The sequence below is a fragment of the Aphidius gifuensis genome, linkage group LG2 (assembly GCF_014905175.1).
Source record: "Aphidius gifuensis isolate YNYX2018 linkage group LG2, ASM1490517v1, whole genome shotgun sequence".
Taxonomy (NCBI): domain Eukaryota; kingdom Metazoa; phylum Arthropoda; class Insecta; order Hymenoptera; family Braconidae; genus Aphidius; species Aphidius gifuensis.
This window is the reverse complement of record NC_057789.1, coordinates 3,464,969-3,492,685: the sequence shown is the minus strand read 5'-3', so window position 1 is coordinate 3,492,685 and position 27,717 is coordinate 3,464,969. Positions and strand designations below refer to the sequence as shown.

General features: G+C 23.6%; 1 protein-coding gene and 1 long non-coding RNA gene across 2 annotated transcripts; one reads left to right on the top strand and one right to left on the bottom strand.

The window, feature by feature from the left end:
* Positions 1-519: 519 nt before the first annotated feature.
* On the top strand, positions 520-3,571 carry LOC122848471. The gene is made up of 4 exons (XR_006373461.1): positions 520-711; positions 821-1,468; positions 1,538-1,950; positions 2,867-3,571. It is a non-coding gene; the product is annotated as an uncharacterized LOC122848471 (long non-coding RNA).
* On the bottom strand, positions 3,471-26,115 carry LOC122848366. The gene is made up of 4 exons (XM_044146403.1): positions 25,765-26,115; positions 23,879-24,036; positions 14,428-14,642; positions 3,471-6,473 (listed from the first exon to the last, which is right to left on the bottom strand). Exons 2-4 carry the CDS (start codon positions 23,955-23,957, stop codon positions 4,095-4,097), a joined length of 2,673 nt encoding a protein of 890 aa, XP_044002338.1. The 5' UTR covers positions 23,958-24,036; positions 25,765-26,115; the 3' UTR covers positions 3,471-4,094.
* Positions 26,116-27,717: the final 1,602 nt, after the last annotated feature.

Below are 27,717 nucleotides of genomic sequence, written 5' to 3'. Positions count from 1 at the left end.
TAAATTTATTTGTTTTTCATCAATGTTATTGTATAATGTGTCACTACTATTTGATGATAATGAATTATTATATTTTTTATTTAAATTATAATTTATCAACTCAATACTTGAATTATTAATTTTTTGTTTTTTTTGTTTTTTACTACGTGATAATTTATCTGGACGATAAACTGATTTTGTTGATAATTTATCAATATTTGGTATTGAATTTGGAAAATTTAATTTATTTTTATCTTTACGTAATTTTGATAGTGCATTGTAATTTTCAATTATTGTTGATTTTGTTTTTAATGAATTTTTATTATTTGGCTTTATAAAATTATCCATTTTATTTTTTCTAAATTATTTATAAATTGAATAACAAAAATAGAAATGAAAAAAGGTTAATTTAATTGAATAATAATAATCTAAACTTACGTTAAAATTTATCAGCAATTTTGTATAAACAAATTAAAATATTAAATTAATTATAATTTTAGATAAATATTGTCAAAAGTTAATTTTCTTTTTTGAGGTTAGATTCAAGTTTTGTGTATAAAAATAATGAACAGAAAAAAAAACAAAAACAAAAACGTTTATTGGGGTTGTCAAGGTCGTTGTCGAGGTTACCGATTGCCACCATTTTTAAACAGTCATGCACCAGGTATCAGGATGCACCAGGAGTCGGTCAATGATCCCTCGTCATATTTATAAATTTCGAAATAAAAAATAGTAAGTACATAAATTATAAAATCACCATAAAATGAATAAATATTAAAATAAAAAATTATAATTAATATTCTTTTATTGTTAATTTAAAAAAATATCATTTTCTACATAGTAAAATATTGAGACAATAATGTCCTTGATGCAGACAACAATTAAACACAAAAGAAAAACTTATCAGCTAAATTTATAGGATAAACAAAATGGATCAAAATTAATAAACAATTTCAAGCAACATGTGAATAATATTTGCCTGAAAATTTGTTGGCAAGTTCAGTGATAAGTTCACGATATACAATTGGATTAACATTACGTGATAATTGATAAAGCAAAAACCAATCACCGAAATTTAATGTCTTAACAATAGTTTGAATTTGTGATAATGGCACAGTTCTTGTTGATGCTCTTAGTAAATAAATACGTGCATGTGCTTGTGTTAGTACAATAATTCTATAAATAATTGCAACAGCACCAGCAAAAGCAAGAAATATTAACCAAAACCATAAAAATACAAATGTCTTTTCATTGACAACATTCAATGGTAATACACAAAGTGCATCTTTTGTTTGTACTGATCCAGATGAGCCATATGTATATATTGTACATTTGGATACCTTCGGAAATAATCTTGACATTGGATCAACTCTTTCAAATGGTTTTGTTTCACTTTCAAACTCAACAACAGATGATCCATATTTTAAAAATTGTCCTTCAAGTAATACATTCAACAATAATATTTGTACAATCTGTAAAAAAGAAAAAGGTATTAATTATTTTTAATAATTTAATGAACAATCAACTTACGACATTTATAAAATTTAATATTTCACAGAAAAAAAATGACAATGCATAATATGTATGTGCATGAAGATGAGTAGTTGCAAAATATTCGACAAGTTGTTCTTTTCTTTCTTGACTCCATACATCACGTAATAATGGTGATGTTAAATCACGTGAAAGTAAAGCAACAGTACCACGTTCACGTACAATCCATAATGCTCTTGGTGAATAAAATACAATAGCCTGAAGAGCTAATACCAAGCATACCTGTTGCACATCATTAAATTTACAAATTAATTTAAAATTATGGATTATGATAATGCAAATATTACATACCCATTGATAATAACGATGATGATGGATTTCATCATTTGGAAGACCTTGACCAATACCAGCATTTGCAATATGACGACCTGGTACACCACGTAAATGTCTTGCTATTGTAAATGTACTATAAATCCAACAGTAAGCATCAATTGATTCCTTATCTATAAAAAAAAAAATACAAAAAGAGCTTGAAAAAAAAAATAACCATAATGAAACAGACAAAAATAAAAAAATCCTATTAATTTTATATAATCCTTCTTATCAAGAAGCATCGTCTCGAGACAATGAAAATAAAAAAGCTCAAGTGATTATCATTAATATCAAAGTTTTATTTCATTTTTTAAGCTGATAACTTTTGAGACTTTTTCTTAATTATCTTGAATTTTTTATATTTATTTTTAATTAATTTTGTTGGGTTTTTAAAAATAATAAATTAATTATCAAATTGATTGCAATTATTATTTATTAATTTTATTGAGTATTTTTTTTTTTTTTTTGATGTTATTTAATGAATTTTAAAGAGTTAGAATAATAAATAAAAATAAAGACTAACAAGTATAATGAATACTTTATTTTTAAACGTTTTTTTTTGTTGATTTTTTGACTGTAAAACCGTAAAAAGTCCAATTGTGTGTTTTATTTTTTATTTATTTTGTGACCAGAGATGAGTTAGAGCCACATTCACATTGTAGATTAAGCCCCAGGGGATAGTCCGAGATTAAACGTGAATTTTACTTTCGTCAAGCTCATCTTTTTTACTCTTCAAAATGACATTTTTATTAGTGAAATCTGGCTTTATAAACTCTCGTATATAAAAGTTGTGTTTTTTTTCTTGTTCATTCTCTTTTTTTTTTTTTTATGGATTGTAAAAGTCTATTGAGAACATTTCATGTATTTTTTTTTTTTCTATTATATATATTTTTTTTTGTTCAACTCTATTCAACAGAGCTTATTAAATATTTTTCCATTAAATATATTGTCATTATTTTGCTTCATACTAATTAACTGACAATTATTTTTTAAAATTTATTTATATATCTTTTTTATGTTACAGAAATGAAGAATAAAAAATTTTTCTATGTACTTACCAATTGTACCGTCAGCGATGCAAGATATTGGATCGCCAACAAATTGTTTTGCAGTTATGAGAATCGAAAATGTTGTCAATATTATAACTGTCATTCGACAATGTAATCTAAATACAATGTTATCAATTGTGACAGGTTCACGTGATAACAGACATTTTATTGGTGAAAATAATTCAAACATGTTTTACTGATTTGTTATTTAAAACTCGCACACTCAATGTGAATAGAAATAAAATAATAATATATAATAATAAGGAGCAAAAAAAAATTAAATTGATGAAGGATAATTTGATAAGTTTAATATGAAAATGTTGGACAAATAATAATCGTATGATTATATTACTTTAGCCATGGTAGCACTCACCACTTAACGTAGCAATGTTCAAAACTTTCAAGACAATTGAAAGCTAGCTTTTAGTATTCAACTTATTTCACGAACAGAAGCGAAATGCTTATTCCTGGAATGAGTTGGTATATATCGTCTTTTGTTAATTTCTACAATCAATTGTTATAAATTAATTTTAAAATCCTTGTCATCATAAAAAATATTTGTTTTATAAAATAGAAATATTTTTTTTTTCAATTGTTTTTATTTGTAAAAAATATAATAATCAATTACAGTAATAATTACAATACAATGTAATTTTTTTTTTTATAATTATATCGATGATGATAATATTATCTAGTTTAATTATTTATTTATTTATTGTAAAACGCATTACATTACAATTTTTATTTATTACATTTTTTCTTTTTGAAATATATTATCTTCTTGAAATAATTTAAATAATATATTTTTAATATTTACAAATAAGAATATAATAATACTTTTAAAAACATTATTATTATTTAAATTTAGTTGATTTGATAAATAAATTGGGTCAAAATTATATATTAACTTTTTAAAAGATTAGTAAATGGATTTTACAAAGTTTGCCTGACAGATTATCGAATATTTACTAGCTTACTTGTACTCATCACGTACAAAATCTTATCTATGTTGGAATTTAATTATTTCTGTCAGATATATAGATATCTAGACAGCTTCAAAATGTCCATGTTCTTGTCAGTTAATTATGTTTATAAACTCTGTCACTATTCCTCTCTCTGTACTGTGTGTGGCTTAATTTAATAATGCTCATGATGAATATGGATTAACAATATATAAATTATAAAATAAAAAATTAAATTGCATTAATAGGGCACATGAATATCTCTTGTGTGTGTACGTCGTTTACATAAACGACAAACAATAACAAGACAAGCAATACCAAGTAATATTGCAATACCAGCACTTAAACCAGCACCTGCCCATCCAGCAGTACCAACTAATCCAATATTTCCATTAGCACCAATTGGTCCTCCACATATTTCAATTGATTCATCATCTGGTTCAATTAAACTAACATTCAATAATTGACCAGATGATAAATTAATTTTTGGACAATTAACAATACCATTACATAATAAATTATTTGGTATACAACCACTATTACCAGGGCATTTAAATTCACATGATTCAAGTTTTTGGGTATTTAATTTTCCATTATTATCACGTGGTAAACGATATAATTCAGTCCATGCTATTTTAAATGCAACTTTTGCTGGTGTCATTGAGCCAGTAAATTGTATTATTATTGGTGGTGGTTCACCATCTGGTATTTTAGGCATACCCAATTGTCCAGCTGATAATATTGGCATTTCACGTACAAAACTAACATTTTCACCACATATACCTAAATATGGTTCAAGTGAACCAGCTAAAAAAATTTCAAGTTTACCATCTTCACATGAGCGTGATGCAAATTTAATTTTATCAAAATTTAACCATAAATCTCTATCTGGATTAACACGTAATTCCCATATACATTTAATAGTACGTGGTGGTGTAACATAACCGAGTGCTTCATAATTTGGAAATTCAACTTCACCATCAGTTGTTGGTGATAATAATGCTGGACCACATAATGGACTATGTATAAATTCATAATTTGCAGTAAATAATGGTATTGATTGTTTAAAATAACTTGTTGCTGAATGACTACCATCAATTAATAATTTTAATTCAATTTTACCACCACGTGATACAATACGTAATGGTGAATTTAATTTACACAAACAATGTCCACCTTTACTTGTTTCATTACTATTATTATTGTTGCTATTATGACTATTAGTATTTATTTCACGTATTATTAAACGATCAGCATGACTGTCCCAACAATGGCCACATTGTGAATATGGATTATCTTTAAATGTTATTGAATTTATAATTATAATAACTCTTGCATATAAACGGCTATCAGTTAAAAAGCTATATGTACATGATAAATCATTTGGTGGATCACCAGATCTTTTGTATAATAATGTATTTAATGGTGATTGTAATACACCAGATTGTGTTTTCCATGATGAAAAATTTTCATCACATTCTGTATTTAATACTGTTTCACCAAATTTAGTTGCATTAAAAAAATCATAATGTGCCCAATAATATAATGAACTACCAGAATAACTACCAGTTTTACTTTCAAATCTAACAAACATTGAATTTGTTGTTGATATAAAATCATATTTTTCCATTGGTTTACTAAATGTATCACAAAATGTTTTAATAATTTTAGCATCATCTGGCCAATTTGAATCGTATATTGTTAAACTTTCACCACAATCACCATCATATAATTTAATTGGTGATTCAATACGATTAACACGAAAACTTGGAAAATATAAACGTGCTATTTCACCAATTTTACCACTAATAAGATATGTACAACTAGTATGTGGTGGATACCAATGTGCAACTGATAAAAATATACCTTCACCACCAGGTAATAATGAATCACTACTTAATAACCAATCACAACTACCATTTTTAACACCAGCTGTTTCAACATGAGCTGGCCAATTACCAACATTAAAATGAAAGCCAGTATTTAATAATGGACCAGCTGGTGATGATACAAATTCAACATATAGATCAGCACTTGTACCAATTATACTGTATGGAAATTTTCCCATACCACAAAATGTACCAATGACTTTTGCGCTATCATCTTTACCATCATAAACACGTATGTAATCATATGGACAATGTTGAGAACCAGAACTAATTGGTCTCATTGGACAGGTCATAATATTTTCACAGCGTTGTCCATCAATATTAAATTCTTCATTCTCAATGTATAACTTAATAAACGGTTGACGTGTATTTAAACGATATTTACAATGTAATGAACGTGGATATATACCAGGATATGCTGGACTTTGTACGTAACATGTTTGTAAACGACAATCTTTAAAATCACGTTCACAATAACTACCTGGTACTATTTCACCACGACGATTTGGATACAATTCTGGATGTTGTCCATAACGTAAATAAACTTCGAATTGTTGTTCAGCACGTGAATCAAAACTAAAATATGTTTGATCAGTAAAATTATCAGCATGAAATAATACACGTACAAAACTTGTTTCTGATATAAATGTTTGTGGTTGTTCTGATTCACCACAAAATACACCTGGTTCACGGCGATTGCTCACTAGTGTTTTTTGATTACCATCAATTATCTGAAACAAAAACAAAAAAATCATCAATCAATAATTATTTTAAATATATTTTTAATTTATGTTTCTACCTTTTTTCGTTTTATCATTTAATAATTTTTATAAAATAAAGTTTTTAATTTATTATATTATTCAGAGTATTCTCTTATTGAAATGACAAAACTTTTGAATAATTTATATTTTTTTATTTTTACCCGTTCAAACTGAATTTTTTATGAAAGATATAAAAATATTATTCAATTCAACTGGGACAGTTTCAAGTTATTCTTTTATAAAATAATTTAATATAAAAATAACTTGAATATATTTTTATTCTCATTGTCAATATTATTGAAAATATAAATTTTTAAATTTTTTTCAACATTCTATGTGTATTGAATTTAATAAAGTAAATTTTTTTTTTAACTTGTTGATTATTTTCCAGCTACTAGTGTTAAAATTAATTTGATAAAAATAAAAGTTAAATTAAATTTCATTTGTTAAATTTAAATTTAAGATTAAACAAGACATTTATTAAATTTTCTAGCTATTTGAAATGAAGCAATCAATACATGTCAAATAAAAAATAGTTTGTCAAACAATGACGGAAGTTGCCATCCGTTTATTTTCAGTAAATTAAACGGACATATTGTTTGCTTCCAAACTCTTGGCTTGGAAAAAAAAAAATTATAAAAAAAATATTGTTGTCTGGGTGGGTTCATGGTGAATGAAGAAGAAAAAAAAAAAGAATATAAAATATATGAGAGAAAATATAAAAATAATAATAATAAGAGGGATGATGCAAGTGTTGTGCTCATTTAATATCCGGCATGCGTTCCAACGACGAGCTTCGTTAAACTTAACTTGAAGAGAGAATATTATCATATCACCTAGGGGAGTGCTCGATCGTTGCATTCAACTTTGTGCTTTCAATGCGCTTCCTTTATTGCATATTAATATATTTTTATTTATCGAAACCAACATGATTTTGTATCAAAAATTTTTTAGAAATTTGCCAATTGCTAAATTAATTTTTAGGATATTTGTAAAATTAATTTTAAAGCACCAGGTATTTTTTAAATTAATTATTTTCTATTTTTCAAACAGTCAATGTCATTTAAAGACATTTAAAATTAAAGCTAGATTCTGGTAGAAATATTTCTTCAAGCTTTATTGTAATTACTTTGTAGAAATTTCGAAATCATTTTGCATTTTTTTTTCGTAATTAGTACAATCATAATTTCAAAGTACAGCCAAGTACTTATTTTAGAATTAAAATGTAATTTTAATTTTGAATTTATATTCATTGTTATTAAAAAAAAAACAAAGTCAATTTTATAATGAGTATTTATTGTAAACAATTGACAAACAAGTTCATATTGAATTTTTAGATTAAACATGAGCTTTCGAAATGCACAATTAACTTATTTAAATATAAGTTAATATAAATTTAACTTTCATAAATAAATTTGAAAAAAAATTAATACAACAAATAATATATTAAAGCTGTAAAATAATCGAAATTTCGTCGAAATTTATTACTATTAAAATCACATTATTAAATTGAAAATAATAATTTTTTTTTTTTTATTTTCAATAAAGAACATTATTTAATAAAAAATAAAAAAAAAAAAAACATTGTTCACTTTTATATAGTACAGAAAAATTTTTTAATAACGTAATATGAGTTTTGAACGTAAAAAAAAAATTTTTTTTTCAACTGGAATTTCAAATATTTGATAATATTTTAAAAAAATAATAATATTAATTAATTAAATTTATTTCACTTTTTTATATTAAAAATTAAATTTATTTTTTGTATGGTTTTTTAGCAGCAAGAGAAAAGAAAATAATTTAAATATTAAAAATTGAATAAAATAAAAGAAAAATATATTTTTTTTTGTTTGATAAAAAAATATACAGTTTATTTGTAATGAAACAACTATGGTAATTTGATTTAACAGTGGGTCCTTTTCATAGCTATACTTTTTATTTAAACATTTTTTCATTTTATCATTTTACCAAGTGTATAGAAATATATACGTGATTCAAAAGTGAGCGTTAACTCGTCCTTCTACTCTGCAACATCGTGTGTAGAATATTTAATTGTAAAATCTCTGATCTTTCAACCAGTATATATTTTTTTAAGCATAGAACGTGCAGATGTTAAAAACGCATGCTTCTACAAAATCTTGTTGAAAGACAAGTTGAAAAATTTAGACATCACCCAGAAATTCTTTCTTTTTTAAAATAATTTTTTTTTAATATTATTTTCTTCAACATATAAAATTACATTCAAATTTTTTTTTCATCAACTTTTTGACATAAAATTTTTTCCTCCAACCACCATTTCACTTGACAATTAAGTTCACTATATTCACTCTGAGCTTTTTACATCTTGACCGTATTTTTAGTTCATAAAAAAAAAGCAAAAAAAAAAATAGAAAAAAATGTATACAAAACACTTTTTTCTATAGCCAACAATTTCTATTGTCTTTAATTTTTTTTTTCCTTAATATTTTGTAAAAATAAAAAAAATAATAGTATAAATAATAAGATAAAAATATATACATGCAATTAAATGAATAAGAAAAATTTAATATAATTATTTTCTTCCACATCACAGCATCATCTTTTAATTTTTTTTTATTCTTTTATTCTTACAGTTTTCTTTCTTTAAATAATTTCTTTTCTCATTGTAAGTCAAATATATATTTTATCTCTGTGCCATTTTGCCCTTATTCCAATTTTTATTTCTATCATCATCATCACTACCACTATTTTACATTTATACACACTAACACTAGCTCATTCTCAATTTAATACTCAAGAAAACCAAGAATAGTGCATTATGCATTTTGATGCATTTGAAATACGTCGATTATTTAAAAAAAGAAAACTATTTTTTTTAATAATATTTTCATAATGTACAGTGTCAGATTGATCGACACTTTTGTGTCTCCATAATCCAATGAATAATTTAAATGAAAAAAAAAAACAAGTATTCAATTTATTGACAAAAAAATTATCATTTTAAATTGATAAAAAAAATAATACATAATTATTAAAATAATAATTTATTTTAAATTTATAAATTTAAATATAATTTAATTTAACACAATCAAAAGACAATATTAAAAAAGTTTTTGTTTTAAATTAAAATATAAATCATATGATTATTATATATATGAAAATAATAAAAATAAATAACACAAAAACTCATCAAAAGTATATGGAAAAAAAAATATATATATTTTATATAAATATATTTATGTATATATAAATAAATTGAAAATACGTAGAGAGTCAACGAATCGTTGGAGATAGAGTTGTGTCTAGCACCTCTAGCATTTCTAGCAAGGAATATAATAAATATGTAAACAGGATTACCCAAGCGACTCCAGGCTCACTCTCTTTTCTCATTGTCTATTCTATATACAAAATATGTATGTATATGTAAATAGAGTAGGAGGATCGTTGCATATATCGCAAATTTTATATAACGTAAAATTCAATAGTCAAATTTTTCATGGTGTATATCAGAGGCATGCTGTGTATAAATAAAATTTATTTTTTTTTTTTTGGAAAATTACCAAAATGAAAATAATATTATATGGAAAAATATTAACCAAGCTTTTATACTAATGAAGAATAATTTATAATTAATAAAATCCAATGAAAAAATAACTAACTTAATTTTTAAAAAATCTTTTTTTTTAAATATAAAATTATATAAATATTTATTGATTTTTTAAATTTAAAATTACGTAAATTGTTTTTTAATAAAATTAAAAATTTATAATAATGAGCTTAATGTATATTACATTTTAAACTTTCACAGAATTATTTATTTTTAGAATATAAGTAAATTTAATAATTGAAAAAATAAAATTAATATTTAAAAAATTTTAAATATGACTGTGTTGTTAATTATTTATTGAGAAATTATTTTAGATAAGGGGTTGATGTTAATATATACATACTTGGTGATAAATTATATAGGCTATGTACATAGTAGCTTTGTATATAGTTTAAACTGACTATGCAAATATATATCTTCACATCAGCAACAAAAGGTTTCTTTTTTTTTTTTTTATCCGATTGATAAAAAAGTGATAGTAAAAAAAAAAAAATACATAAAGGTAATTAATGTTCTACATATTAAAATGAAAAAAGCTTTTATTGTTGACAATTTTTTTTTTTTAGGCTCTATTTTATTTGGAATTGAACAATTCAAATTTTAAAAAGATAATAATTTAGTTTTTGATATATTTTGAATATTTTCGCTAAATCAGTCCATTTAAATTTTTAAATATCTCAAAGTATATAATGAAAATAATATCATTTTTAAATTCATTATTAGTAAAAATATTTCTTCGTATTATTTATAAATTTCCCAGAAAATTATTAAAAGAATAAATTATATAAAAAAATAATCCAGTAATCCAGAGTATAAATATCTAGAAATTCTAAGAAATATTTTTCTTTTAAAAAAATCAAAATCACGTAATGCCACATAAAATTAGCAGATTTTTTTTTACTTTAATTTGATGGTTTAGCCCTTTTGTGAGTAATGATTCACATATATACATATATATATTGATGTACATAGACCCTCAACTCTTGTCACGTCCAGAAATGCTATTAATCTTCTGCAGGCCTCTTTCTCCCTTGTGTATTATACACATGTTATATATATATTCGAATTTGTACACAGTGTATGTATAATGAAAGCCACCTGTACACTATTTATGCAAGCTTTCATATGTAGCTTACTCGTGTCTATATATATTTATAACTAGTTTCTACACTGTGCGTGTGTTTTATTAACTATTCGTACACACAAACACAAATATAGATAAACTTGTTTGCCTATCATATCATTAAAATTATTATACCTCTGAAATTTTACTTGAAATTAAAAAAATGATTTACTAGAATTATCACAGAGCTTTTTTTTTTATGGTGTTTCATTTTTTTTTTTTCTATTCTTTTGACTTGATTTATTGTAATTACTATCTGTAACGTTATAAATTCAAATATGATTTTTATCTAATGATTTTTTAAATGTTAAATATACACTAACAAAATCAATAACATAAAAAGTTTTATTTTTAATTTTTAATAGAATAATTAATTTTTTAAATATTTTTAATTGTCATAATTGTCGGTTATTTGATTGAATTAAAATTACAAAAATAACATAATTAAAAATTTTCAATTCTTTAATTTTAGAATATTAAAAAAATAATAAAATTTTAATTATTTATTTGAAATTAATTAATTTATTTTGACATATATAGGTCAGGTGAAAAACAAATTTGACATATGCTAAAAGATGATTTTTAAAAAATGAACAAAAATAAACTTTGTAAATTAAATATTTTGTATTTTAGAAATTTTCAAGCAGAAAAGGATCAGGTTTAATAAATCCTTATAAAAGAATAATTTATTTATGAAATCCTATTATAGCTCTGGGTCATGTATATATTTGGTAAATATTCATGTGGACTTTTTGTTTCATTGTTTGCATTATCACTGTGATAATTAAGTGACTTTTAATTTTTTTTTTTATTGTAAAAATATTGTTTGACAATTATTTATTTATGAGTGAGTCAATGAGAGAATAAATAAAACTTTTCATTAATTTTTTTCATAGTTTATTCATTTATTGATTTCTGATGTCACTTGATTTGAAATTTTATTTATTTATTGGTCAATGAGTCATCAAAGAATTTATTAAATTTTTAATTTACTAATTTAGTGAATTATAAATTACGCAATTTATTAATTTAACAATTAACCACTCGATTATTTTATGAATTTATTTATTAAATATATTTTACATCTAACAGAAAATTCTTGTTGAGTAAATATTTTAGATAATAAATTTTTATATCTCATTACAACTGGATAAAATAAAATAGAAAAAAAAAAATTTCAACGAATCATACTCAACCGTAGATTTTATTTTTCATTGGAAAAAAATAAATTTTTATTTCATTCAACAAGTTTATATTATTCCATAAAAAAATTTTATCATCAATATATTATTTACATTAATAAAAAACAATATATCTTATTTTTAAAATAAATATTTATCATCTATTCAATTAAAAAAGCATCAATATAATTTATAATAAAAAATAAAACAAAAAATCACTTTAAAATATCTACAAACGAGCTTTGCTGTATTTTTTTATTTTTAAATCTTTATTTTTTTGTGAAATTGTAGAAAAAGTCACGATCATCCAGAAACAGTATAAAAAAAAAATATAAGGTTTCTTTAATCAAAGAGTAGGTGGGATAAATAGAGATGGAAAGAATTCAGTAGTATGAGTCAGGTATTGGTCGGACCAGTGTCCCCAGAGGGTGAATGGCAAAGAATTGAAAATTGAAAGAAAGGCAATCGGTGCTTGGTTGATGCAAAAAAAAATAAAATAAATAATAATAATAATAAAAAGAAAAAGAGGTGTCGATGAGTGCTCGGTTTTTGCTTTTCTTCTTATCAGCTCTGTTGGCCACATAAGAGAAAATCTGTTTTTACGATAGAAGAAGAACGAATTTTCTTTCGATTTTACATTGTAGACATACTCTCACATACACACATCAAAATAAAAAGAAATGAATAAAAAAAAATATATATAAAATCACGTTCACAATATTCGCAGTTTGATGTTGGGATAGATTATTGTATGTGTGTTTGTATGTGTATTTAGAAACTTACACAAAGAGACACATGAAAAACATACGTCGTAGTGACAGACGAAGATCAATACTCAATATTGAACTACGAGATTACTCGTCAGGCATTTACAGTTTGAAATGTTTGTAAATCTATTTTATATATATATAATTTTCAGATACATTCTATTGCTTTTGCTCATCATCTTGAATTTCGAAACCGCAATTTACTGACAGTTACAAGTACAAAATGATCAAAGATAATTTTAATGCTTAAATTTACTCAATCTTTCCCTCATGCAATTAAATGTAATGCTGAATTTTTTAATTTACTAATTAACTATTTATACACTGACAAATTTAAGTTCAATTTTCGATAATTTTTATTATTGTTTTTTTTTAAATTTTATTCTCCGAAAGATAAACAAGAAATATATTTTAATTTACAAATAAAATTATTTTGATTATTTTTTTAATTGTTTATTATTAAAAAATTGAAGTAATATAATCCAATAATAAATAAAAATGATTAATATAAATGAAAGCGATAGAAAGTTAATACCAGTATTGGTATTTAATGTAAAATTAATTTTTTTTTCAGTTGAAAATATAACAAAGAATTTAGTGGACACTGGATAAATGTAGAGAGATAATATGATACAATTAATTAGTCAAAATGGTCTCTGATTAGTAACTGAAATAATGGCTATTTGTAATGAAGGTACTGTAGAAATAAAGAGAATTAAATTGGAAGTTGTATATAGAGTTATATTAAAACACACTGATATTGTGGTTTGTAGAAATTTGTATAGTTGAAGCTTGAAATTGAGAGTTTACATAGAATAATTTTATCACAATTTTATACCATAACAACCCTGTGCTTTCCCCCAATTTCACGTCAAAGTACATACCACAAATTGTTTTTATTTTTTTTCTACATTTTGTTCCATTTAAAAAAAAATCAAATAAATACATAATTGAAATTGAAAATTTAAAAAATTGTCAATTGGAATTGATCGTTGATGAATGTTGTACAAAAAATTTTATTGGTATTTTTCTTTCAGACAGAATCATTAAAAAAAAATAAAAAGTTTTTGTATTTATTTTATCGACTGGCTTCAGGGTAAACGATCAAACGTGACCACGCTTTTTAACCATTAAAAATTTATAATAAAAAATAATATTATATCACGTTTTATAACGAGCCAATTTACAGAATTTTTAGTGATAATAAATATTCACAAAGACATTTATAAATAAAACAAAAAATAATTATTTAAATATTTAAACTTACTTGTAAAAATCCACCGAGACACGTTGTTGCATTTGCCAATACACCAACTTTAAATTTCTTAAAACGAACACGTAATATCCAGTCACGTGGTGTACCTCGAAATGACCTAAACCGATACCAGCAGGTCAATGGTTTTCCCCATGTGTCAGACGTCACTGCTGGACTCGAAACATCCTCATAAATGTCAACAGTTTTATTGCAGTGATCTCGTTCGGCTGAAATAAAAATCAATCAATGAAATTAAATTTTTTTTCGTGTAAATTAATAATTATTTTTTACTCATGATTATTTAAATAATTTCGAGATAAATTTTCATTTAACTTGTTATTTTTTTTGTATTTTACGTGGCCATTTAAAATATGAAAAATAGCAACAAGCTAAAAGTGTATTTCATCTTTTATGATCATCAATAGTTTTTTTTTTTTTGTTATAATTTTTACTGGGGTGAAAATTGAGAGAATAATTTATATTCTTGATACTCTTTATAATAAATTTAATACTCTTACCAGGTGGTAAAAGAAAATCAATTTTTTAAATTAAAAAGTTGAAAAAAAAAAAGCTGTGATGTATATAGTTTTATCAATCGACTTTTTACGTCGATTTATGTAGCTGTTGATTCATGATTTTTAATAGCTATAATTTGTTTTAGTGATGGTTTGTTTAACTGGATTAAAATTGACTTTTTTTTCTCGAGACATTTTATATTGATAACTTTGATCCGTCAAGTAAAACTTGATGTCTCTTACTAATAAATTATTTTCTCGATTCAAACTGCTAACTTTGATAAAAGTTTGCACAATGTAAACTTTGAGGTCTTATTTTTAAAATACTTTTTAACTGTGACGTATAATTTGTCACGTGTATACAAATATTCAAAAATAAGTATACGAGTTTTATTTTTTATTTTAATTTTATCAACTTTTAAAAGTCACACGCTAATAAAAATTAGGGAAAAAAAATAGAAGCACAAAAGTTTCAAGCCATTGGAGTTTTGAACTGCTTTAGCGTATGGGAATTTTTTACTTATTTGTACATGTGCACGTACATTCAACGTAATAAGATCGACATGACGACAGCCAGAGAAATCGTGACATGGAAAACTGCTTTCCCCAAGTGAACACGTTTTCCAATCATTTTCAAATATTTTTATTCTTTATTTTTTCAACTAATTTTATTACATTAATATTATTTTACTTGTTAAATCATTACAATTACCTTTTTATATATCATTTTTAAAATGAAATATAAAACAATTTATTTATATTGATATTTTGCCAAAATTAAATTACCTCAATATCGAGGAGAAAAATTTTCTGATTGAAAAATGCCAAACGAAAATACTCCAAACAAAAAATATAATAAAATCTGGTAGAAAATATGTCACAATAAAAATATTCACTAGCAAGTGGAAATAAATAAATAAATTACAAATTCATCAAAGCAATATGATAAAGATTATTTGATAAATAATATATAGCAATAAATAAAATAAATAAACATTTAATAAATAATTTAAAAGTTAAAATATCAATAAAATTAAATTTGAAATAACAATAATATTGAGTCATTACAATACGATGACTAATTAATTAATTTAAAAAAAAATTGATTTTCAATTTATCCAAGATCTATCAAGATTTTTGGTGATTTGAGGATTATACATTCTGGCGTAGATCAAGTAATTTTTTGACTTACTTGTCTATGCCAGAAGATATATGTCCCAAACGCCGAAACGCGAACTTGGCAACTTCGTTCAGACTGAAGTAATTAGTAATCTTTTCGTCTGCATATTTCGGACAACAAACCAAGATTTGAACTCCAGACCTCAAGTACTATAGGCAAGGCTCTTGCCTACTCGACCATCATCTCACTTGATAATATCCAACATATATGATAATACTTAATTTAAAAAAATAAATAAATTGTTTAATGTAATATTTATTTATTTATCGTGCTGATCATACTCTTGTTATAGATATTTTTCACAAATTTTAAATGCTCATAATTATTATTGAATTTATTTATTATACTGTGCTTGTATTATTTTTATAATTATTTATTTTAATTTTAAATATGTCATGGATGAAAAGGACACAGAATAGTTGTAAATGACGTCAGTAAAATGTAAAATCAATGGTTAAAAGTAAAATATAACTGGAATAAGTTTGGATGAGTTGGAAGCATGGAATCGATAGTCGACCTCTTTGCTACATTGTTCTCGTAATTTTTAACTCCTTTCAAACTATCAACCCCTTTTTTTTTTTGTTTTATTTTTTTCATTTGTGTTTTTTTTTTATCTTTTTAGTTTTCTCTGTAACTCTATTTTAGTAAACCCGTCCTCTTTCGTTTTGTGTGTAAATGCCCCAACGCTAATTCAACTTGAGTCGACAATCAAATCTGAAACTTCATTTCCATGAATATATTTTTCATTGTAATTCTCGTTACTTTGATCGTTGATGCACTTAAAATTCTCATTAAAAACAATGTGTAATAAATTTTTTTGAAACCATCATTTTAAAATAAATCATTCAGTCACATTGAAATGAAAAAATTTAATTTAATTTTCAAATTACTTTTGACATTATTATCTAAATAAAAAAAATATCTATTCACAGTATGAATGAATATTCAAAAAACAAAAACAATATATAGATATAAAATAAAAATAAATAATAAATTCAAATATTTTTCAAATAAAACTTTTACAACATAGATAACAGGTATTTTTTAACATAAAAAAAAGTAGTAAATTTATATCATACGTTTGTAAAAATATTTTTTACTGTCATATAAACATTGCATTTATATTCATCTAGTTTGTGGTCTGTAAAATTTCAAAAACTCTCTGTTTTTTAGAATTTTTTTTATTATTTCATTTTATACTGAAAATAAAATAAAGTTGGATTTTCACAATGGCTACTGTGTAGAGAATAATAAAAAAAAAAAAAGACAAATAAATAGATAAATGGTTGGTAAAAAATTATGTTGGAAAACTGACCAGGTGTGAAAGTTTGATCCAACAGTGGGGCCAAAGCCAACGACTCGTAAAACTCGAGTGAGTGTAAGAAGACAAAAAAAAAATAAAACTAGACATACAACTGGAGTAAGGTAATAAAAATAAAAAAAATAAAAAAAATATGTATTTTAAACTCACATTGACTTGGGTTGTACAAAAAGTCAAACAGTAAAAATTGAATGACGTTATACTGTTGAACTTTTGAAGTAAAATTTATGATATATTTCATGGTGAACAAAAACTCTAGTTAAAAATTTTTAAACAGTGTTAAATTTTTTTTCTATAATATAAAATTATTATTCATTTTTTTTTATTCAATACTAGGTATTAAATTTTTTTTTACAATAATATTATTATTAATAACTATAAAAGTTCTGTCTTTTATTTTTAAAAATGATGTAAAATAAATTTATGCAAATAAAAAAAAAAAGAAACAATATTTCTGAGTTTGTTTAAATAAATATAAAGGTAAATTAAATATTCTTTTGTCAAAAAAATTAGATAAGAAAAGTAAAAAAGAAATTTAATTTAATCGACAAAGATCGATCAAGAAAATACAAAATAAACTATTCAGTATTCAAATGAGCAACAAAAAAAAAAATAATAAATAAGTACAAAGATTTCTTGAAAAAAAATATATATTTATTGTACAAAAAAAAATTATGATGTTCTGCACAGTAAGGGTTCTGCAAGAGTGCAAATGCGGGTCACCGGGGATCGATCGATTGATGCTCCTTATGGGGTACCTTCCCCTTTTTGACCCATTCTTATTTTCAGCATATCTATTTTATTCCTCATTATTCTTGCACCCAACACCATTATCATTACCACCATCGAATTTGTATATTTATTATATTTTTTTTTTGGATTTTAATTTATTTTGTGTTTATGCAAATGTTCGGGGTTTCAGGGTATCACGAATAAACATCATTATAATATTTAATAAGCTATTTAATTATTCTTATTATTTAATAATTTAATTATACAATTTATTTTAATAATACGACATCAATATAAAATTTTTATAAGCAAATAATAGCATATTTTTTTCATTCAGGAAATAAATAATTATGAAAATAATACAAGCACAGTATAATAAATAAATTCAATAATAATTATGAGCATTTAAAATTTGTGAAAAATATCTATGACAAGAGTATGATCAGCACGATAAATAAATAAATATTACATTAAACAATTTATTTATTTTTTTAAATTAACTATTATCATACAACTTGGATGTCATCAAGTGAGATGATGGTCAAGTAGGCAAGAGCCTTGCCTATGGTGCTTGTGGTCTTGAGTTCAAATACCAACAAAGAAAAGTGAAATCTGACTCCCTTGCTCAGAAATGAGTTGCTCCTATCGCGCTTTGGCATTTGGGGCACATATCTTCTGGCATAGACAAGTAAGACAAAAAATTACTTGATCTACGCCAGAATGTATGAACCTCAAAACGCCAAAATTCCTAATAGATCTTGCATAAAATGCAAATCAATTTTTTTTTAATTATTTAATTAGTCACTGTATTGTAATGACTCAATGTTATTATTATTTCAAATTTAATTTTATTAATATTTTACCTTTTGAATTATTTATTAAATGTTTATTTATTTTATTCATTGCTGTATATTGTTTGTCAAATTATTATTATCATATCGCTTTGATAAACATTTTTGTTTAGAGTATTTTTGGTTTAGGATATTCGATTGTGATATTTCTATCAGAGACATTGTTAACCGATATTTAGTCGTGTAATCGTGGTACACTGCTGGCGAGTTTCAGATTCCACCCCAGTGTTTAATCCAAAACAAAAAGAATTAGATGAATATGTATACACTGGGTATAATCCCTCGAGTAACATAATGCAAATATAAACATACATCCATATTGATGATAATATTCCACCAACTATACAAAATTGATGATCTTTTTTTTTCACTCGACAAATAAATTGAATAAACATCATGTTTTTTCAAATTTTAAATTCAATATACAATTTTTTTTTTTCTCCGTGTGAACAATTTATATATGAAATATTTCCATGAATAATTATTAATAATGATTACGAATCATATTAAAAAAATAAAATTCATATCGAGTATTAATTGATCATTAATGATGATAGCCGTTTTCAATTTAATACAACAGAATTTTCAATAAAATTCATCTCTCAAATTTCTCATTAAAAAAATATTTCAATAATTCCAATTTTACGAATACATCATCCACAAATATTACAAATTTTAATTTACTATTTTTTTATACTCCATAATAACACAAACATTTATTAAAAAAAAATTTTTAATTATTTATTTATCCTTTCATTCATTATCATCAAGTGATGTTATTGATTTTTTTTCTTTCATGATTTTACATAGTCCAAATACTCATCAAATTTCAAACTTTCATCCGCCAATAATTTTTTTTTCTCAAGTTTAATTAAAGAGCAAAATATTGCAATTATTATTTTATCAAAACAATTTCAAATAAATAAATTAAATTACCATAATCATTGACATCAAAGAATTTTATTTATTTTGAAAATTGAAAATATATAGAAACCATACAAATTCTTGGGAAGCCAATATAATATAATTAAAAAAACATAAATAAAACTTTTGTTTTAAATAACATGAAAATTGAGTGTTTTGTTAATTTTCCTGATATTATTATTATTATCCATTATTACCCTTTGTTAGAATTTATATAATATAAATTATGTTTACCAATAACAAGCATTGTTTAACAAACTTCTGGTTAATAAAAAAAAATAATAATTACAATGCATTTTAATGTTGCACTGTATGAATAATGCAACTGACAATAAACACATTTATGTGTCTATAATAAAGCTACCCTATGATAAACAAGCATATCATAAAAAATAATTTTAACAACAGTAATAAAACTTTTTTTTTTTATTTTAAAAATTTTATTATCTCCATGTTTTTATGTGATATATATAAATTTTTTTTTATACTTTATTTTAACTCTACATAGCATTGTTAAAATTTTTTTTTTTTTTTTTTTATTAATTTATTTAAACAGCAAAAAAAAAAAAAAAATGATAAAGTAATTTTAAAAATTTTTTCGTGTAAATAGAATAGATTTTTTAATTTAATTTTTGAATATTATAAATTAATTGTGGATTGTTTGATGTGTGAATTATTTAGGGGTATTTTAGGGTGAATTTTTGTTGGGTTATTTTGGAAATATGTGGTGGAGTTTATTTACCACAGGTATGGATATTTAGTAATATGGCATTTTGATGTCTGCTGAGAATATTTTGTGTATAGATTTATGGGATGTGCTAAAAGATGTACTAAAAGTACACGAGAAATGTCAGTTGAAAATTTTTGAAATAGGGACAAGTTGATGTATATAAACTTGAAAGTTTCATCCTGCTTATATGCTTATGGCTTTCGATATATCTTTAAAGTATCGTGGGAAGAAAACTTGCAAGTGTTAAGCTACCACAGATGGATTATTTATGAATAAATATGAGATGCTAATGAATATTTTACATTTTGTTATTTTTACAATTTACTTTTTTAGTATTTTTCTACTTGTCGATGTATGCTTATTTTTGAATAAGGGCGAAAATAAAAATGAAAAGGTTCAAATAATTTTAATTGATAATGTTCACTTGTGTGAAAATTGATTGTTAATTAATAATTGGTAATTTTGAAAATTTATTGCATGAATAACTTGGCATTTTACCTGATCAAATGTGAAAAAAAAATCAATCAAATATCTTCATTTTCAAACGTGGGGCGCAATTCTTTTTTTTACATTCGACAGACTGTGATGGCAAAAAAAGAAAAAAATTATAAATTAATAATTACGCCCCACGTTTAAAAATAGATATTTCATCTGGATTTTTTTTACATTGAGTCCTTCAATATACTGACTTTATTATGTAATAAATTTTAATGATGAACTTTGAAAAATAAATATAAAAATAAATGAACATTTAAAATAAAAAATCTGTCATTTTTTTTTACATTTACAAATAGTAAATTGTCATTTTAATTACTGATTTTTGTGCTGTTAATAATCAAGATTAATTATAAAAATTAATTACACAAATAACTTGACATTTTACTTGACTCGTTAAAAAAAAAATCAATCAAAAAAGTTGATTTGTTAACGTAGGGTTGAATTATGAATATGCAAGTTTTTATTATTTTTGCCATCGCGGTCTGCAGTATACTGACTTCCTCTTTCGACAGACAAAAAAAATATTTCCCAATGATTTAACCGAGCAATTTGTGTTCATAATATTTAGTCGTGTTACCAAATATATAATATTTTTATATTGCAGTGTAATTGTACCATACACGCTATGCAAAAAAAAAAATTTTTTTTCTAAAACAAAATCATATATGAATGATAATCACTGGAACTAACATGCGAGAAATTTAACATTACTCAACACAATGCTGTGACGAAAAATAAAAATAAAATGAATTTAAAAAAAATGAGTCAACATTGTAAATAACTCACACGTGATTTACCGATTACAAAAGTAATAAAAATCATAAAAAATATAAATAATAAATAAGCCAAAATAAATTATAATATTTTTTTTTTTCATTTTAATTTACAAATATATTTCTTTCTCTTGAAATATTTTAATTACTTTTATTTTTTTTTTCTATTATTGTTATAGCAAGTTTTTATATAATCAGTGGATTAATATTTACTTGGTGTTTTTTGATTCCGTAGACAAAATAATGAGCAAGAAACCAATTAACTAAAAAAAAGTTATAAATAAAAAGAAAATAAAAAAATTTGTAGATTGGTGGTAGACAAGAATTATTATGAGGAAGCTGGTTACCCAGCCACCTTTTTCTAATCCCTCTTTTTTAACCCCTATATTTTTTGTACTTGTATTTTTTCTTCTTGTGTATGTATATATATTTGAAGATGTGGTTTGAGCTTTTATACTATCTTTGCAAAATTCACCTGACCCTACTGACAACAGTTTTTTTATTTTTCTTTTTTTATTTTTTCTATACAAACTTTTTCTAATCTTTCTTTTTTATTTTATTTATTTCATTTATTTTTATTCATACGACTTTCTGTCGTTCACTTGTTCATGTTTTTTTTTTTTTTTTTATATATTTATTTTTATATTTTTTTTTCTTTTGGTGGTCTATTTTTTTTTTTATCTCTCACCATGAAAATATAAGTTTTCAACCCGTTGCAGGGTTAGGCATATTCGGCAGGGGATTTTACAAGTTTAAAGTTATCCGTTGTGTGATAATACTACAGCTAACACTGCATACACATACGCATGCACACTTGTGGCCCTTCTTGAAAAAGTTTTGTACATACCCCTTGACAAGATTACGCTGAGAAAATTTACCAAGTGTGTAAGCAAATTTTCCTTCAGATTATTATATATAAAATGAACGTGACTGATTCTAAATTTTTTCAATTTTCTTTAAATTTATTCAATCCAGACAAAATAATAATAAAATATAAAAAAAGCTTGAAGAAATAATAAAATTCTGTTTTTCTTTTTAATAAAAAATAATTTTTTTTTTGTATTTGGAATATGAAGCAAAAAAAATTAAACGAATTTTACAATGAAAAATTGTTTAAATATATTGGAGCAAAATTTAGTTTGAATATAAAATTATTAATCAGTCAATAGCTTTTTTATATTAATAATTATGAAAATAATACAAGCAGAGTAACAAATAAATTCAATGATAATTATGAGCATTTAAAATTTGTGAAAAATAATTATGACAAGAGTATGATCAGCACGATAAATAAATAAATATTCCATTAAACAATTTATTTATTTTTTTAAGTTAACTATTATCGTACATCTTGGATAACATCAAGTCAGATGATGGTCAAGTAGGCAAGAGCATTGCCTATAGTGCTTGAGGTCTTGAGTTCAAATCCAAGTTTTGATTTATATTAGTTGAGATTAGGTTGTTAAATAAATAAATTGGTATCGGAGGGATCTTCCAAGGTCACGCTTCGGCATTTGGGGATATATCTTCTGGCATAGACAAGTGAGACAAGAATTACTTGATCTACGCCAGAATGTATGATCCTCAAATCGCCAAAAATCTTAATAGATCTTGGATAAATTGAAAATTAATTTTTTTTAAAATTAATTAATTAATCATCGTATTGTAATGACTCAATATTATGATGTTTTCAAATTTAATTTTATTAATATTTTACCTTTCAAATTATTTATCAAATGTTCATTTATTTTTTTATTTATTGCTATATATTATTTATCAAATTATTATTATCATATCGCTTTGATAAATTTGTAATTTATTTATTTTTTTTCACTTGCTAGCGACAGATTTTTTTTTCTTTCGAGTATTTTTTTTTACTCGAATATTTTTGCTCGAGTTATTTCGCCGAGAAAATTAATGAATGTTATGTTATATTTACCTTTGCGAGTTGATGCTGGACATTGTGTGACCAATACGAGAATAATTAGAATAAAAAAAAACCACAGCGGGATACTCATTATTCAACTTTCTCACAATCAGTCCCACGTGACTGTCAATCCATCACTTGTATCCTCATTTGCCTCACGATTTTTCCACCTGTAAATTTTAATAATAAAAATAACTTTATTTATTTATTTTTTCCATTCAATTCAAACACAAATAATAAAATAAATAAAAGTATTATAATAAAACAACGACAATCAATAAATTTAATTTCTTTTTAATTTTGTTAAAAGTAGAAAATGAAAAATTGTCGCTTGTCTAAAAAATATTTCATCTTTTTATTTTTTACATTTTTTATTTATCATGTTCTTCTTTTGTTATAATTCTTTTTCAATTTTCTTTTTTTTTCTTTTTTTAATTTTTTTTCATTTCAATCTACATCCGTTTTGTAGTTTGCTTTCTATTTTTCTATATACATAAATATATGACATAAAAACCTATACTGTTTATATTCAGTACTTTCCATTGGACTCACAACTTTATCCCCCTTTAACTCCTCAATTCTCTGTTCATTTTTTCCATTCATTTTCACATTCATATAGTTTTCTCCCTGTTCCGCTGACACCAATGGTCATTTTATCTTCTTGTTTTGCTTTTCTATATTCTCTTCAATATTACAACAACAATGTTTCAAGCATAAAAAAATAACTAAAAAAACAACTACAAAAATTATTCAGCATCGAAAAAATAACTAGGACAATAAAAACTACAAGATAACAATCGTTTTTATCATCTATGTGTACAACAATGTACATATTTTACTAAAAACAATAAAATTTTTCTAATTTGAAATTTTTTTAATTTTAAAATTTTTCTAATTTGAAATTTTGTCTAAAATTAATTACTAAATGATCCAACATTATTTCCTTTGATTCATATAATAATTTGATATTAAATTATTCAACGATTAAATTTATTTCAAAATTAACTAATTCATAGCTAATTTATCAGTTATTAATTATAGTCTATTAATGAATCCAAAAATTAAAAATGAATTTTTAATTTAGAGAATAATTCTAACATAATATCGTATAATTAATGTAAATAATAAATTCAAAATGATATGTTAATAATTAATTTAAAAAACAAATAATTCATCAAACGTTATTGGCAATCTCATTGACACAAATAAAATAAAATTTTTTGAACTCAATAAAACCGCACAAATGAATAATAAATAAAATATTAAATAATTCAGACAAAAAATGAATTCAATATTATTATTCATTAAAATTAAATTAAAAATAATAATTTTATATTGAACAATAATTTCCATCAAATAAAATATTCAGATTGTTTTATAAATAAATAAAAAAATGAACAATACAATTTAAATTGATTATCGTTAATAAAAAAAAATAATAAAAACTTTTTTATTTATTAAAATTTCGCTACATTATTCAGTGACTGTTTAATGCAAATATTCATATCAAACAAAAATTCAAATGATTGTTATATACACGCGATATCAAAAACAAAAAAAAAAAATATTAAATTAAATGCTGGATAGCCTACTCTATCTGTCATGTCACGAAAGTATCATAATTCTCATGGGAGTACATCGAACCATACGCTGACAAAGTCTGTTTCACCCCCAATTCTCAGTTCTCTTTTTCACCCCCATTCTGTCAAATGCGACAATTCAACTATGTCAATTTAAAATCATCTATTACACACATACACATTATAAACATAAATGAAAAATATTAAAATAACATTTTTTTAAACACTGACAGTGGTATTTTCCTTTGCCTCTTTTGCCTTTTTTTTTTTTGAATAATTAATTTAATGGAATTAATAAATAATGTAAAATATTTTTACCTGTTTTGGGTGATGAGTTTATCCACCCCCTCGATAATTTGTATACTTGGTTCTACGAGTATCCCATTACAAAATATTAATTATTCACAAGCCATTTAAAGTGAACAAATATAAACACTACTTGAAAGTGAAAAATAACAAACAATAATTTTTTTTTTTTCAAAATAATTTTTATAATAATTTTATTCACAAAAGTAAGATTTTTAATTTTTATTTTTTTTAATTTTTAAATTTTAATTAAAATTAGAAAAAAAAAAAAAATGTAAATATAATTATTGTTAAGGTATTTAAATATAGTATCGAGATTGATTTATTTATTAGAGGAATTTTGTATTGTTTGATCACGAAGTTCCTCACGCCAACCCGCCAAGTCCGTTTTGGTGATGGGTCGAAGCTCGCGCAAGCTCTCTCGTAGACCTCATAGTTTGCGCATCTCAAAAGCGGGAGAGTACCTCGCGGGAGAATTGGGTTGATGTATGTATAAGAGACCAGATGTATCAGCGTTATTAGGAGCATAAGTGAGAAAACATTATTACTATATTTATATGTAAACTCATTATTTATTATAATAGGATTAATTATTTAAAATCCGAAAGGTAAATTTGAACTAAATTTTACAGCGCAGATAATATAAATAATATCATGACTGCAGTATCACGATCAGAATATCTCGAACACTAAATTTTCTACTCAAATCATCCGGAAATAAAATATCCTGATTAATAATTTTCAAATAAAAAAAAAAAATTAATATCTTGTAGCTTGTGTTGGTATGAAAAAAAGACATGGGATATTTTTTAAAATTGAAATAAATAATTATAAAAATAATACAAGCACAGTAACAAATAAATTCAATGATAATTATGAGCATTTAAAATTTGTGAGAAATAATTATGGCAAGAGTATAATCACTACGATAAATAAATAAATATTTAATTAAACAATTTATTTATTTTTTTGAATTAACTATTATCATACATCTCAGATAAAAACCAAGTGAGATGATGGTCGAGTAGGCAAGAGCCTTGAATTTAGAGGCATGAGGTTCCAGAGTTCAAATCTCTGATTGATCATTAAGTTGAATTGAATAACGGAATTAGTGGAACTTGTATTTCATCGTCATGATTCGGCATTTGAGGCATATATCTTCTGGCATAGACAAGTGAGACAAAAAATTACTTGATCTACGCCAGAATGTATGATCCTCAAATCGCCAAAAATCATGATAGATCTTTGGATAAAATGAAAATTATTTTTTTTTTAAATTGAATAATTAGTCATCGTATTGTAATAACTCATAATTATTAATTTTTCAAATTTAATTTTATTAATATTTTACTTTTAAAATTATTCATTCTATTTATTTATTTTATTTATTGCTATATATTATTTATCAAATCATCATTATCAATCGCTTTGATAGATTTGTAATTAATTTATTTTTTCACTTGCTAGTGGATATTTTTATAGTGCCATATTTCCTATCAGTTTTTTTTTTTTTTTTATATTTTTGTTCAGGATATTGTCAGCAGGATATGCAATTATGCAAAATTAAAAATGAATATATTAATAAAAAAAAAAAAAAAATAGCTCAGTAGTGTATAAATAGTTGTGATAAAAATTAAATCATAAACTTTTGTAAATTTACAACTGCATATCTTTGTTTATTATACTCTCCACCGACTTTAATTTATATATTTTTAAATATAATTGATCATGTTCACCTCAAGTATTCCAACGTTATTCGTCACTCGAAAAATTCACAGGTGTAAAAAATGGAATATAAAATGTTCCAAGTTATTAAATTAAAACTTCTTAACTCTACGCTCTTGAACTTTTGCTGGTTCAGCTCTTTTTATTAAAAATAAGAAAAACTAAAAAAATCAAAAGAAAATTAAGTATAATTTTCTCAATGTTATATTTATATATACCCTTTAATGAATTATAATAATT

Excerpts from the sequence above, each read along its gene's own strand:
- LOC122848366 (XM_044146403.1), bottom strand. The coding sequence starts at position 23,957 with ATGAGTATCCCGCTGTGGTTTTTTTTTATTCTAATTATTCTCGTATTG. Across the intron at positions 14,643-23,878 it reads TCCAGCATCAACTCGCAAAG|CCGAACGAGATCACTGCAAT; the intron begins GTAAATATAACA and ends TTTTTATTTCAG. Across the intron at positions 6,474-14,427 it reads GTCTCGGTGGATTTTTACAA|ATAATTGATGGTAATCAAAA; the intron begins GTAAGTTTAAAT and ends TTTTTGTTTCAG.